Source organism: Triticum aestivum, chromosome 3A, assembly GCF_018294505.1.
Source record: "Triticum aestivum cultivar Chinese Spring chromosome 3A, IWGSC CS RefSeq v2.1, whole genome shotgun sequence".
Taxonomy (NCBI): domain Eukaryota; kingdom Viridiplantae; phylum Streptophyta; class Magnoliopsida; order Poales; family Poaceae; genus Triticum; species Triticum aestivum.
In genome coordinates this window covers 718,157,883-718,171,991 of record NC_057800.1, presented here as the reverse complement: position 1 = coordinate 718,171,991, position 14,109 = coordinate 718,157,883, and the positions used below count along the sequence as shown (strand labels likewise).

At 39.4% G+C, this 14,109-nt stretch overlaps 1 protein-coding gene across 1 annotated transcript; it reads left to right on the top strand.

The window, feature by feature from the left end:
• Nucleotides 1–493: 493 nt before the first annotated feature.
• LOC123059399 (ras-related protein Rab-2-A) lies at nucleotides 494–3,255 on the top strand. Its single transcript, XM_044481979.1, has 6 exons — nucleotides 494–661; nucleotides 753–892; nucleotides 1,096–1,178; nucleotides 1,288–1,492; nucleotides 1,576–1,644; nucleotides 3,050–3,255. Exons 1-5 carry the CDS (start codon nucleotides 619–621, stop codon nucleotides 1,642–1,644), a joined length of 540 nt encoding a protein of 179 aa, XP_044337914.1. The 5' UTR covers nucleotides 494–618; the 3' UTR covers nucleotides 3,050–3,255.
• The last annotated feature ends 10,854 nt before the right edge of the window (nucleotides 3,256–14,109 follow it).

Below are 14,109 nucleotides of genomic sequence, written 5' to 3'. Positions count from 1 at the left end.
TGGGGTTTCAGGTCTTCAAAAGCGCCCGCTGACTGTCTTGCGTATCGCGCTGTCGGTCGGGTCTCCTTCGACATGAGCTGCGGTGCATCACCCCCGGTGTAGAGGATACACGTGACGTGTTCGTGTGTCAACAGTGAGGCGCTCACCGAGCTCGGTTGAGGTGCTGGCTGGTGAGGAGGTCGAGGTGGAAGGATGGGAAGCAGCGCGGAGTCCGGCGGCTGGCGAGAGCAGGGGCGGCGTCCGGCGGCCGGGGAGATCAGGAGCGGGGCCGGAGGCGGAGTACTGGAACTCGGTCGCGGCGGAGCGGGGGAGATGGCGGCGCGATTTCTTCCCTGATGGTGGGGAACCTAGCAACGAGAGGCGAGACGTATCGGTGGGCTCGGGAGAGAACTGGGCCGAATCGGTATGGATCGCGGGAGGGCAAAATGCATGATCCAATAGGCCAGCAGATTGTGGTTGAAATTCTCAAAAAAAAAAAGGTAGATTATGGTTGTGGAATGTGGATCGGCGAACAGTTCTCTGCATCAAACGGTCCTGTAGCCGCCTCGCGCACTAATCCCCTGAACACCACGAGAGGTCACGGAGAAGAGAGGAGGAGCGGCGGCGTCAGGGCCGGAGATGTCGCTCTACAACTTCACGTACGTCCTCATCGGCGACTCAGGTCCGTTCCCGATCGGTCTATCCCCTCCTCTTGCTGCTAGTTCCGTCCGTTTAGTGGAGATCTGATTGGATGGTCCCACGACCTACTGCAGGTGTCGGTAAGACATGCCTGCTTGTGCAGTTCCTCCACAAGGAGTTCCACCCTGTCGTTGATTTCAACATCGACACCGAGTGCGGGGACAAGATGATAACCATCGACAACAAGCCCGCCAAGCTCCTGATTTGGGACACGGTACTCTTTCTTCTCCACCCAGATCCACCATAGAAATTACTGCCAGCTGCATATGAGACTATTAGTGTTGCCAAACCCTGCTTCGAAATTGGATGCGACATCTCTACTAAATAGCACAGTATGAATTTTGAGTTCCACAAGTTTGTCACGTTCAGTTATCAGGGAAAATAACCCATCTTGTGCCGTCTGTGTTAACATTATAGCCAGGCCGAAATGCATTCAGATCGTTAACTACACCACTATACGACGAGGCTGTCGGTGCTCTCTTGGTTTATGACATCACCAGGTACCTCCCACTCCGAGAGACAATGGAAGCTGCCCTGTTCACTCAAGTGCATGGCTGCCTGAACTTTAATTATCCTGTTGTTTGTGTCATAATCAATGATGACATTCAGGAGGGAGACTTTTAACCATCTCACCAACTGGCTACAAGATGCAAGGAAATATGCGCACCCTGGCATGACAATAATGCTGATTGGGAACAAATGCGATCTATCTCACAGCCGTGCAGTGAGCTATGAGGAAGGCGAGCAGTTTGCAAAGGACCATGGCCTTCTCTTCATGGAGGCATCTGCAAAAACTGCACAGAATGTTGTGGAGGTAATGCTTGTTTGATTCTTAGTGCATCTCTATGCAACCAAGGCCTTTGTGTTGTTGATCATTTCCTCATGTTGTTTATGCAGGGTTTCCTTCAGACTGCTGTAGCAATATACAAGAAAATTCAGGATCCTTCATCCGATCTATATAATTAGGTAATGTTTTACAATTCAGTCATAATACTTATGTAGCTGTCCATTTTTAATAAAAAGTTCTACCACCTAAGTTTCTCTGTGATGAAGCAGAAAGGCCTTTCGACTGATTCAAGACTGTTATATGATCCTTAGGTTATGTTATTTAATATTGCACGATCTCAGTCCAGTTTCTGATGTATGTTTTACTACGGTACAAAATATGGATGGGAGTGTTATGTTATCCTTAGGTTACGTTATTTAATATACCACGATTCCAGTCCAGTTTCTGATGTACTCCCTCTGTCTGAAAATACTTGTCATCAAAATGAATAATAAAGGATGTATGTAGAACTAAAATGCATCTACATACATCTCCTTTTATCTATTTTGATGACAAGTATTTTCGGACAGAGGGAGTATGTTTTGCTACAGTACAAAATGTGGATGGGTGCCTTCCAACTTACAGTGTATAGCATATGCCTTCCAGCCCTTCCTGTTGCCTCCCCATGTTACAGAAAGCCGGCCAGCTACTCTGACAGCCTTTGCATAGACACCAAGAATTGTCAAGCATGAAAATGGCGATGTTGCATACATTTGTCTGTATTTTTATGGAACGAAGAGACTTATTTCTTGATTGATGCTGGAAAAAGGAAATTTGCTACTTCCATTATTAATAGAGCCACAAAGGAAGTTGGGCATCTAGTTCGCAGAATTCTGAAAACATAGGAATTGGGAAAACACATAATAAGATATAAATGCATGTGCTAGACTGCTGGTCAAAGAACTTGAAAACTAAAGAATAGTTTATACAAGTTTAAATGCTTGGTTCACATGTATAGAGAAGCAGCACAATCAAACGATATGATTTTTTTTTGGATTATATTACGGAACTAAGTACTTTGTCTCATACTATTTTTTCTAAGAAATCTAAAAGAGGTCTGAGTGAATTATAAAATTTATGTGTTCTTTAACTGAGATTGACATAAATTTTCTGCTCCATTTCTTAAAGCAAAATGGATAAACAGTTCAATCAAAGGAAAATTTATGATATTTATGATTTCCCCCACTTATAACTAGGAGGTCCAAGCGGAAGCGCGGCAATGCTATAATAACAGCGAACACGGTTCCCCTACTCAGACCCTATTCTTTCAACATGTGTTTGCCTGATGAACTGTTACATAAAAACAGTTCTTTTTGTTTTCTTTCATAAAAACAGTTCTCTTGGTGATCTCTTTCAATTCGAGGATCCAGAGAGGTGTTTTCATAGTCATCTCCGAATATTTGCCATCTCGGAATATTTTCGATTTCATTTTTCTATATGTCTTTCTATATGAAAATTGGTTATTTACGATGTACGATGATCCCTGTTAATCATCCATGGCTGAATTGTTAAAGATGAAATGTTCTGGTTTTCTTATTTTTGCAGGTTGGCTGATTCAAAGTTGGCTACACAGTCCCTAGCATCATTAGAGGTGCTGGTGCCTCGTCTTCCAATGGTTAATGTATTGATGTGCATAAAAACTTGTCGTGGATTATGATCTTATGCTAAATATTTTAATAAATGTATAATTTATCGGATTCCACAAATTGTATCCTTTAGTATGTGTGATTAAGTAAGAATGTGTGATTTGATGTTCCTCGTGTCCTTTACATTTAAAGTTGTTAACCACCTAATCAGCTAATAATATGATTGCTAAGTCTTTAGGATATTTCTCAAGGCTCGTCTTAACTCCTTCAGCAAAGCAATCATATGAATTTTGCATTTTGATTAAGATTGCTGAGTTAAATTCCGATAAAACCTACACTGGGTAAACTAGTACTTTGTTTGCAATTTTTAACACATTTTGAACAATTTTTACATGCAAGTTGAACATCTTCTAAATACATGTTGAACATTTTATCCAAATACATATTGAGCATTTGTAAAATGCACATTGGACATTTTTCTAATATACTGTTATTTTCCAAAATTTCATGAACAGTTTTTCAAATTATGCAAATATTTGTGAAGTGTTAGAATTTATTTATTTTCTGAATGGCAAGAGAATTTTTTATGTATTATGAACATTTGGTAAAATTGAGCGGATGTCTTTTTTACATTTCATGAAAATTTGTTAAAATTTAATGAAACACATTTCTAAAAGCATAATGATTTTTCAGTGTCACAAAAAAAATTCTTGTATGTTATGGACACTAGTTAAATGCCCGTGCGTTGCTACGGGCTCATAACATAATGTTGTACACACGCAAATTTCATGGAGTAGATTAAAATGGTTGAATTTAAATAACTGGCTCAAAAAGAAGGTACTATCTTGATTAATATTTGTTCACACTTTATGCCTTCATAGGCCATGTTGATGATTTTACTCCCTTCGATTCATTGATTTGAATATGCAATCAGAGTTATCTTGTACCATCATATTGTGTAGCATCAGCTCGTGGAGACGCCTTTCATGATGATGGTTCTACTAACTTGCCATCAACAATTATTCATCCAAGACTCTAAATTATAGCGGCATGTGTGGAGCAATGCTCTAAATAAAATGTAGGGCCTCATCTGTATGAAAAGGACACCACCAGCGCTCTGCAAACTACCGAAATACAATACTACATATTTTTAGCAGAAGACTGTCATTCATATTGTTTTTATTGTATGTAGTAAATGTATCAACACTGTTTCCACAGGCTGTAGTTCTTCTGCATGTAAATACCATACCATTATCATAAGGAGCTCGTGCATGTAGTCAGCATGCATGAGCCTCACGCTCGTTTGTGGACATGTAAAAAGACATTTCAAATCTTCCGTGTCAAGGACACTTCCATGTTTCCAACAAACTTGTATCTCTACACATGGAGGGCTTGGGACATTGCCTCAAGGTGCTGGCGTGTTTCGTGCCCGGTGCTATCAATGCCATCTCGCTCCTGTTTGTTTGTTCGGTGCTCATGGTAAATGCATGTGGACTTTTGATGGCCTCGACTCAAAGCTCTTTGAGTTACAACTGGAACAAGTGATGCCTCCACCACTCCAAAATTACGTGGTAGGACATGTATTTTTTTCTTTGGAAACATTTGACATGATCGATTTGTGTGTTGTCCATTATCTACAAACACAAAACAAATATAAATAGAAAATGAATTAAATATAGTCATCTCCATCCAGAAGAAAAAACATATATCAAAATACTATCACACAAAATTCACTAAAAATATAACCACCGCATGGAAAAGAATGTCAGCATAACTGAAGTATTTCACGAAAAATATAATCATCAAATTGAAAAATAAGGTGAAAATAACTAAACATGCTAACATATTTGCATCTTTTGACGTGCCAAATTACACACCAGCATTTCTTAACAAGAAATTATTTCTCTCATAGAAAGACTGGCAGTGTTTGGCTTGTCATTGGCCTGGTTTGCATTCAAAGTAGTTTTTTTATTGTAGGTGATCAGGCAGCGAAGGGAGGAGACGCAGCCATACCCAGGCGTCCGATTTCACAGGCTTGAGTCAGGCAGGCAACAATCTTCAGGCTAAACTCTCAGTACAGCAAACTAAACGGACCTCGGGCAATCGAGCTCAGGGTGGCAACCAAACACCCCGGCACTCCTCTAGACCTTGCAGGCATTCCGAACGACATCCTCCCCACTTCCCCAGCGCGATGGCCGGACACCGTAACTTCTCCAGAGCGAATCCTTCCAAAGACGTTGCCAACATCATCATCCTTGTTGTGTTAAACCTTTCTCCTCATGCCTTTTGCTCCGTTGACCTCCTCCTTCTTATGAAATTTAGTAACAAGGTACATTTCAGTAATCAGTAACAAAAGGTAGATTGTAAACCAAGAAAATTGACTATCTTGACAAACTTTTAGTAGAAATCAAATTTCCGTACAACAAGATATTTTAGTAACTTCTGAAAAGAATAGTACAAGGGCAATCATCCAGATACTACCTGAACAATATTATCACAAGTACGAAACTGAACCTTTCGTTGCACCAGGTGACTACCCTTGTCATCTCAAGATTCAAGCCTATCCTCCTCTCCTCCAAGCATACACTGAACTCAAACCAACCTTCATTATGAGATCTTTTTTGAAGAAGAAAACCTGAAGCATCAGTACCTAGTACATGGAAGAAAAATCCCTTTAGAAAAGTTCGGCATGTAGATTATGATATTATCCTAGCTTCTTTATGATTCAGAATTCAACCGTATTTGGGACAATATGAATGGAATCTCAAGGATCTAGTTAAATACCCGGACCAAAACTCAATGAAGAACGACAACATCAGTAGAAACTAAACATAAAAATTTGGAACTCGCTGACTTTATGTCAGTTTGGTAGTAATAGTAGTACAAGCATTGCTAGAAAATGTAACTCTGAAGGTGCATAAAGATATGCTACTGTCTTGCTGCTAGAAAATGTAGCACTCAACGTACATATAGATATTTTATTGTCTTGCTGTTAAATAGACTGCTTGGTTTGTTAGTTAGATCAGGAAACTTAAGCTTCCCAACAATTCCAATCTGGAAGCACAATCAAACCTCATGCCTATAAAAAGAAATAAAGAGCAATAAAACCATTGGCAAGAACTTCTGATTGCAGCTTTGAGAGAGCTCTAATCCATTTGTAATTTGGCTACAAATAAAATCAATCCAACTGGAACAAATCACTTTAGGCTGGGTACGCACTACATCTTGATATAATCATGCTTTTGGTTTGTACGTCAGGTTCCAACTTGTCATCATCTCATGATCAGGAGGTATGCCATTTTTTATAGTAGTATTGCCAGAAGCCGCATTCTATGTAATTTTAACAAATGAAACACAACTCAATCTTCCTGATTACTGTCAAGCGATTTCAAAAGAAAGCAGAGTATCCATACCTGAACATTGTACCGTGAAATGCCTTCCCTCAAGTTGTAGATCTTCCTACTTATCGACTACCATTTTTCTCCATTCTGCACAGTATTTAGTGCCCGCTCAGATTTAGATCACGGAAAGTAAGCCTCAAAGACAGGCAAACGGTCCCACATCCTTGAAACAAATTTCGCACACAAGCGTACCCAACACTGACACCGGGAAGCAAATGCAGTTGCTCACCAACTTTCTAAGATGGCTAGTGAAGGAAATATGCCCTAGAGGCAATAATATAGTTGTTATTTATATTTCCTTATATCAAGATAAATGTTTATTATTTATGCTAGAATTGTATTAACCGGAAACTTAGTACATGTGTGAATACATAGACAAACAGAATGTCACTAGTATGCCTCTACTTGACTAGCAATTTGAATCAATGATGGTTATGTTTCCTAACCATAGACATGAGTTGTCATTTGATAACGGGATCACATCTTTAGAGAATGATGTGATTGACTTGACCCATCCGTTAGCTTAGCACGATGATCGTTTAGTTTGTTGCTATTGCTTTCTCCATAACTTATACATGTTCCTATGACTGAGATCATGCAACTCCCAAATACCGGAGGAACACTTTGAGTGGTTATAAAGGTGCTCTACAGGTGTCTCCGATGGTGTTTGTTGAGTTGGCATAGATCGAGATTAGGATTTGTCACTCCGAGTATCGGAGAGGTATCTCCGGTCCCTCTTGGTAATGCACATCAATATAAGCCTTACAAGCAATGTGACTAATGAGTTAGTTGCGGGATGATGCATTACGGAACGAGTAAAGAGACTTGCCGGTAACGAAATTGAACTAGGTATTGAGATACCGACGATGGAATCTCGGGCAAGTAACATACCGATGACAAAGGGAACAATGTATATCGTTATGCGGTTTGACCAATAAAGATCTTCGTAGAATATGTGGGAGCCAATATGAACATCCAGGTTCCGCTATTGGTTATTGATCAGAGACGTGTCTCGGTCATGTCTACATAGTTCTCGAACCCGTAAGGTGATACGTCTCCAACGTGTCTACAATTTTTGATTGTTCCATGCTATTATATTATCTGTTTTGGATGTTTGATGGGCTTTGTTATGCATTTTTATATCATTTTTAGGACTAACCTACTAACCAAAGGCCCAATGCAAATTGCTGTTTTTTTGCCTATTTCAGTGCTTCGCAGAAAAGGAATACCAAACGGAATCCAAACGGAATAAAACTTTTGGGAGAGTTATTTTTGGAACAAACGCAATTCAGGAGACTTGGAGTGGACGTCAAGGAAGCAATGAGGCGGCCACGAGGTAGGAGGGCGCGCTCCCCACCCTCATGGGCCCCTCGTGGCTACACCGACATACTTCTTTCGCCCATATATAATCATATACTATGAAAACATCCGAGAGCACCACGAAACCCTATTTCCACCGCCGCAACCTTCTATACCCGTGAGATCCCATCTTGGGGCCTTTTCCGGCGCTTCGTCGGAAGGGGAATCGATCACGGAGGGCTTCTACATCAACACCATAGCCTCTCCGATGATGTGTGAGTAGTTTACCACAGACCTTCGGGTCCATCGTTATTAGCTAGATGGCTTCTTCTCTCTCTTTGGATCTCAACACAAAGTTCTCCTCGATTCTCTTGGAGATCTATTCGATGTAAATTTTTTTTGCGGTGTGTTTGTCAAGATCCGATGAATTGTGGGTTTATGGTCAAGATTATCTATGAACAATATTTGATTCTTCTCTGAATTCTTTTATGCATGATTTAATATCTTTGCATGTCTCTTTGAATTATCAGTTTGGTTTGGTCTACTAGATTGATCTGTCTTGCAATGGGAGAAGTGCTTAGCTTTGGGTTCAATCTTGCGGTGTCCTTTCCCAGTAACAGCAGGGGCAGCAAGGCACGTATTTTATTGTTGCCATCAAGGATAAAAAGATGGGGTTTATATCATATTGCTTGAGTTTATCCCTCTACATCATGTCATCTGCGTTACTCTGTTCTTATGAACTTGATAGTCTAGATGCATGCTGGATAGCGGTCGATGTGTGGAGTAATAGTAGTAGATGCAGAATTGTTTCGGTCTACTTGTCGCAGACGTGATGCCTATAGATTCTCATAACTATGCGCTTTCCTATCAATTGCTCGATAGTAATTTGTTCACCCACCGTAGAATTTTCTATCTTGAGAGAAGCCACTAGTGAAACCTATGGCCCCTGGGTCTATCTTCCATTATATTATTTTCCCGTCAACTAGCCATTTCTGTCGCCGTTTATTTTGCAATCTTTATTTTCCAATCTATACAACAAAAATACCAAAAATATTTATCTTATTATCTTTATCAGATCTCACTTTTGCAAGTGGCCGTGAAGGGATTGACAACCCCTTTATTGTGTTGGTTGCAAGGTTCTTATTTGTTTGTGCAGGTACGAGGGACTTGCATGTGGTCTCCTACTAGATTGATACCTTGGTTCTCAAAAACTTAGGGAAATACTTACGCTACTTTGCTGCATCACCCTTTCCTCTTCAAGGGAAAACCACGCGTGCTCAAGAGGTAGCAAGAAGGATTTCCGGGGAGATTTGCAGCAAGTCAAGTCAAGATTTGATCTCCCGTCAACTAGCCATTTCTGGCGCCGTTGCCAGGGAGATCTACGCTCAAGTCAAGACATACCAAGTACCCATCACAAACTCTTATTCATCGCATTACATTATTTGCCATTTGCCTCTGGTTTTCCTCTCCCCCACTTCTAAAACGATTTTCGAAAACCTTTGCCTTTTCTTCGCCTTCTTCCCGTATATATCTTTGTTTGTGTTTCCATGTGCCTTCCATTTGCTTGCATCTTTGCTTACTAAAAATCTACTGATATGGATCCACTTAAAGTGTTCTACTTGGATCATCTTCGATCCTTATGCGCTCGTGCTGAAACCCCAACTAGCCCAGTTGATGGGAAATCTTTAGATGAGCAAGCTCATTTTGTGCGTCGCCATTTGTCTGAAAAAGGGAGACTCTTATGGGATCAAGTAAACAGATTGTTGTGTTATGCATGGAATCTTTGTGAGATTTCTGATTTTACTTGTTGCTCTAAGAACCCTAAAGAACAACTCCCCTACCTATGTGAGTTTAATGATAATGAAATCTTATCTTCTTATACAAAGGGTGTTTATAGTTACTACAATATCGAACAAACTAAAGAATTTGTTGCTTTTAAGGGTTCTTATGAAGTTGCTTCTTTGATTGAAAAGTATGATATTACTCTCTACGAATCTGAAAAATTTCACATACTTAAATATTTCTATGAAAAGTATGCTCATAATGTCTATGTCACAGAATTTATTGAAAGAATAACCGCTGCTTTGGAAGAAAATAATGATATGCATGAATCTATAGATAATTATGATTCCGATGATTTGATTGAAATATCCCTTGATGAACATGATGCTTGCTATTCTTGTGGCCATGATGACAATATTTATGAAGATGAATTTGCTATAGTTCCTTATGTTAAACATGAGATCATTGCTATTGCACCCGTACTTGATAGTTCCCTCGATGAAAAGCATGATTGCAATGATTTTATTATAAATTCTCTTAATATCAATTGTGTTAATGATATGCAAAACCTCAAGCTTTGGGATGCTAGTTTTGCTATGTCCACTACTTGTTGCAATGATCATGATTGGGGTGATTCTTCTTATGATCTTGAAAATTTATTTAAGCCCCATGATGAATATGAGATTGATAATAGTATTTGCAATAATATTAAAAGTGGTTTTGGAAGAGTGTCAACATTAGATCCCACATATTTGGAGAATGTTCAATCTTATGGTATTTTGGATAAAAGTGGGTTTGGAGAGGTCATGACTTTAGTTAATGATAATCCCACTATTTTGGAAGAGTGTCAACTTCGTATGCATGTGGATCATGTTGAGAATATGTTATGTGATAGCTATTTTGTTGAATTTTCTTATGATCCTACATGTAATTATTATGAGAGAGGAAAATATGGTTGTAGAAATATTCATGTTACTAAATTACCTCTCGTTACGTTGAGATTGCTATTGTTTCTTTCTCCTTCCTTGCATATGCTAGTTTTTGCTTGTCTTGATAATTTGTTTGCTTATAAGATGCCTATGCATAGGAATTATGTTAGACTTAGATGTGTTTGTCACATGTTTCATGATGCTCTCTTTGTGCTTCATTTCTTGTCTTTCATGTGAGCATCATTGAAATTATCAATGCCTAGCTAGGGGCGTTAAACGATAGCGCTTGTTGGGAAGCAACCCAATTTTATTATTGTTTCTTGCTTTTTGTTCCTGTTTAGTAATAAATAATTCATCTAGCTTCGGTTTAGATGTGGTTTTATGTTTTTAATTAGTGTTTGTGCCAAGTAGAACCTTTGGGAAGACTTGGGGGAAGTCTTTGCGATCTTGCTGTAAAAAACAGAAACTTTAGCGCTCACAAGATTTCCTGCCATTTTTCAATAGAGAGTACGATTAGGTTGATTCCTTATGCAGATGATTAATACACAAATTCCTCACGTCCACCAATTTATTTCAGAATTTTTGTGGTTACATAAGTATTCGTAACCAACAGATTACTACAGATTGTTCTGTTTTTTGACAGATTCTGTTTTTCGTGTGTTGTTTGCTTATTTTGATGAATCTATGGCTAGTATCGGGGGGTATGAACCATATAGAAGTTGGAATACAGTAGTTTTAACACCAATATAAATAAAGAATGAGTTCATTACAGTAACTTGAAGTGCTGGTCTGTTTTCTTATACTAACGGAGCTCATGAGATTTTTTGTTCAGTTTTGCGTTGTGAAGTTTTCAAGTTTTGGGTAACGATTTGATGGATTTTGGAATAAGGAGTGGCAAGAGCCTAAGCTTGGGGATGCCCATGGCACCCCAAGGTAAAATTAAAGGACAACCAAAAGCCTAAGATTGGGGATGCCCCGGAAGACATCCCCTCTTTCGTCTTCGTCCATCGGTAACTTTACTTGAGGATATATATTTATTCACCACATGATATGTGTTTTGCTTGGAGCGTCTTGTGTGATTTGAGTATTTGATTATTAGTTTACCACAATCATCCTTGCTGTACACACTATTTGGAGAGACACACGTGAATCGGAATTTATTAGAATACTCTATGTGCTTCACTTATATCGATCTTCTGAGCTAGATAATTTTGCTCCAGTGCTTCACTTATATCTTTTTATAGCATGGTTGTGGTTTTAGTTTGTAGAAATTATTGATCTCTCATGCTTCACTTATATTATTTTGAGAGTCTTATAGAACAGCATGGTAATTTGCTTAGGCTATAAAAGTAGTACTAATGTGATGATCATCCAAGTTGGGTATAATAAAAACTATCATATAAAGTACATCGAATGCTATGAGAAGCTTGATTCTTTATGATTGTTTTGAGATGTTAAGATGGCGATATTAGAGTCATCCTAGTTGAGTAGTTGTGAATTTTAGGAATACTTTTTCTAAAGTTTGTGATTCCCGTAGCGTGCACGTATGGTGAACTGTTATGTGATGAAGTCGGAGCATGATTTATTTATTGATTGTCTTCCTTGGGAGTGGCGGTCGGGGACGAGCGATGGTCTTTTCCTACCAATCTATCCCCTAGGAGCGTGCGCGTAGTACTTCGTTTCGATAACTAATAGATTTCTGCAATGAGTATGTGAGTTCTTTATGACTAATGTTGAGTCCATGGGTTATCCGCACTCTCACCCTTCCACCATTGCTAGCTTCTCTAATACCGCGCACCTTTCGCCGGTATCATACACCAACCATATAACTTCCACAAAACAACCACCATACCTACCTATTATGGCATTTCCATAGCCATTCCGAGATATATTGCCATGCAACTTACCACCATTCCGTTTGTTATGACACGTTACATCATTGTCATATACTAGTGGGAATCTTTCATTATAGAACTTGGCTTGTATATTCCAATGATGGGCTTCCTCAAAATGCCCTAGCTAGGTCTTCGTGAGGAAGAAAGTTGGATGCACACCCACTTAGTTTCTTTTTGAGCTTTCATACACTTATAGCTCTAGTGCATCCGTTGCATGGCAATCCCTACTCACTCACATTGATATCAATTGATGGGCATCTCCATAGCCCGTTGATACACCTAGTTGATGTGAGACTATCTTCTCCTTTTTTGTCTTCTCCACAACCACCATTCTATTCCACATATAGTGCTATGTACATGGCTCACGCTCATATATTGCGTGAATATTGAAAAAGTTTGAGAACATCAAAAGTATTAAACAATTGCTTGGCTTGTCATCGGGGTTGTGTGTGATTTAAATATTTTGTGTGATGAAGATAGAGCATAGCCAGACTATATGATTTTGTAGGGATAACTTTCTTTGGCCATGTTATTTTAAGAAGACATGATTACTTTGTTAGTATGCTTGAAGTATTATTATTTTTATGTCAATATTAAACTTTTGTCTTGAATCTTTCGGATCTGAACATTCATGCCACAATAAAGAAAATTACATTGAGAATTATGCTAGGTAGCATTCCACATCAAAAATTCTGTTTTTATCATTTACCTACTCGAGGAGGAGCAGGAATTAAGCTCGGGGATGCTTGATACGTCTCCAACGTATCTATATTTTTTTATTGTTCCATGCTATTATATTATATGTTTTGGATGTTTAATTGTCTTTGTTATGCACTTTTATATCATTTTTGGGACTAACCTACTAACCAAAGGCCTAGTGCAAATTACTGTTTTTGCCTATTTCTGTGTTTCGCAGAAAAGGAATACTAAACGGAATGAAATCTTCGAGAGAGTTATTTTTGGAATAAACGCAATCCAGGAGACTTGGAGTGGACATCAAGGAAGAAACAAGGCGACCACGAGGTAGGAGGGCGCGCCCCCACCCTCGTGGGCCCCTCGTGGCTCCACCGACCTACTGCTTTCGCCTATATATACTCATATACCCTGAAACATCCGAGAGCACCACGAAACCCTACTTCCACCACCGCAACCTTCTGTGCCTGTGAGATCCCATCTTGGGGCCTTTTCCGGCGCTCCGCCAGAGGGGGAATCGATCACGGAGGGCTTCTACATCAACACCATAGCCTCTCCGATGATGTGTGAGTAGTTTCCCACAGACCTTCGGGTCCATAGTTATTAGCTAGATGGCTTCTTCTCTCTCTTTGGATATCAATACAAAGTTCTCCTTGATTCTCTTGGAGATCTATTCGATGTAATTCTTTTTGTGGTGTCTTTGACGAGATCCGATGAATTGTGGGTTTATGATCAAGATTATCTATGAACAACATTTGATTCTTCTCTGAATTCTTTTATGCATGATTTAATATCTTTGCAAGTCTCTTCGCATTATCAGTTTGGTTTGGCCTACTAGATTGATCTTTCTTGCAATGGGAGAAGTGCTTAGCTTTGGGTTCAATCTTGCGGTGTCCTTTCCCAGTGACAGTAGGGGCAGCAAGACACGTATTGTATTGTTTCCATCGAGGATAAAAAGATGGGGTTTATATAATATTGCTTGAGTTTGTCCCTCTACATCATGTCATCTTGCCTAATGCG

Bases quoted from the DNA above. Each gene is read 5' to 3' on its own strand.
- LOC123059399 (XM_044481979.1), top strand. From the start codon at position 619: ATGTCGCTCTACAACTTCACGTACGTCCTCATCGGCGACTCAG. The intron at 662-752 runs GTCCGTTCCCGA...GACCTACTGCAG, and splicing joins CGTCCTCATCGGCGACTCAG to GTGTCGGTAAGACATGCCTG. The intron at 893-1,095 runs GTACTCTTTCTT...TTAACATTATAG, and splicing joins AGCTCCTGATTTGGGACACG to CCAGGCCGAAATGCATTCAG.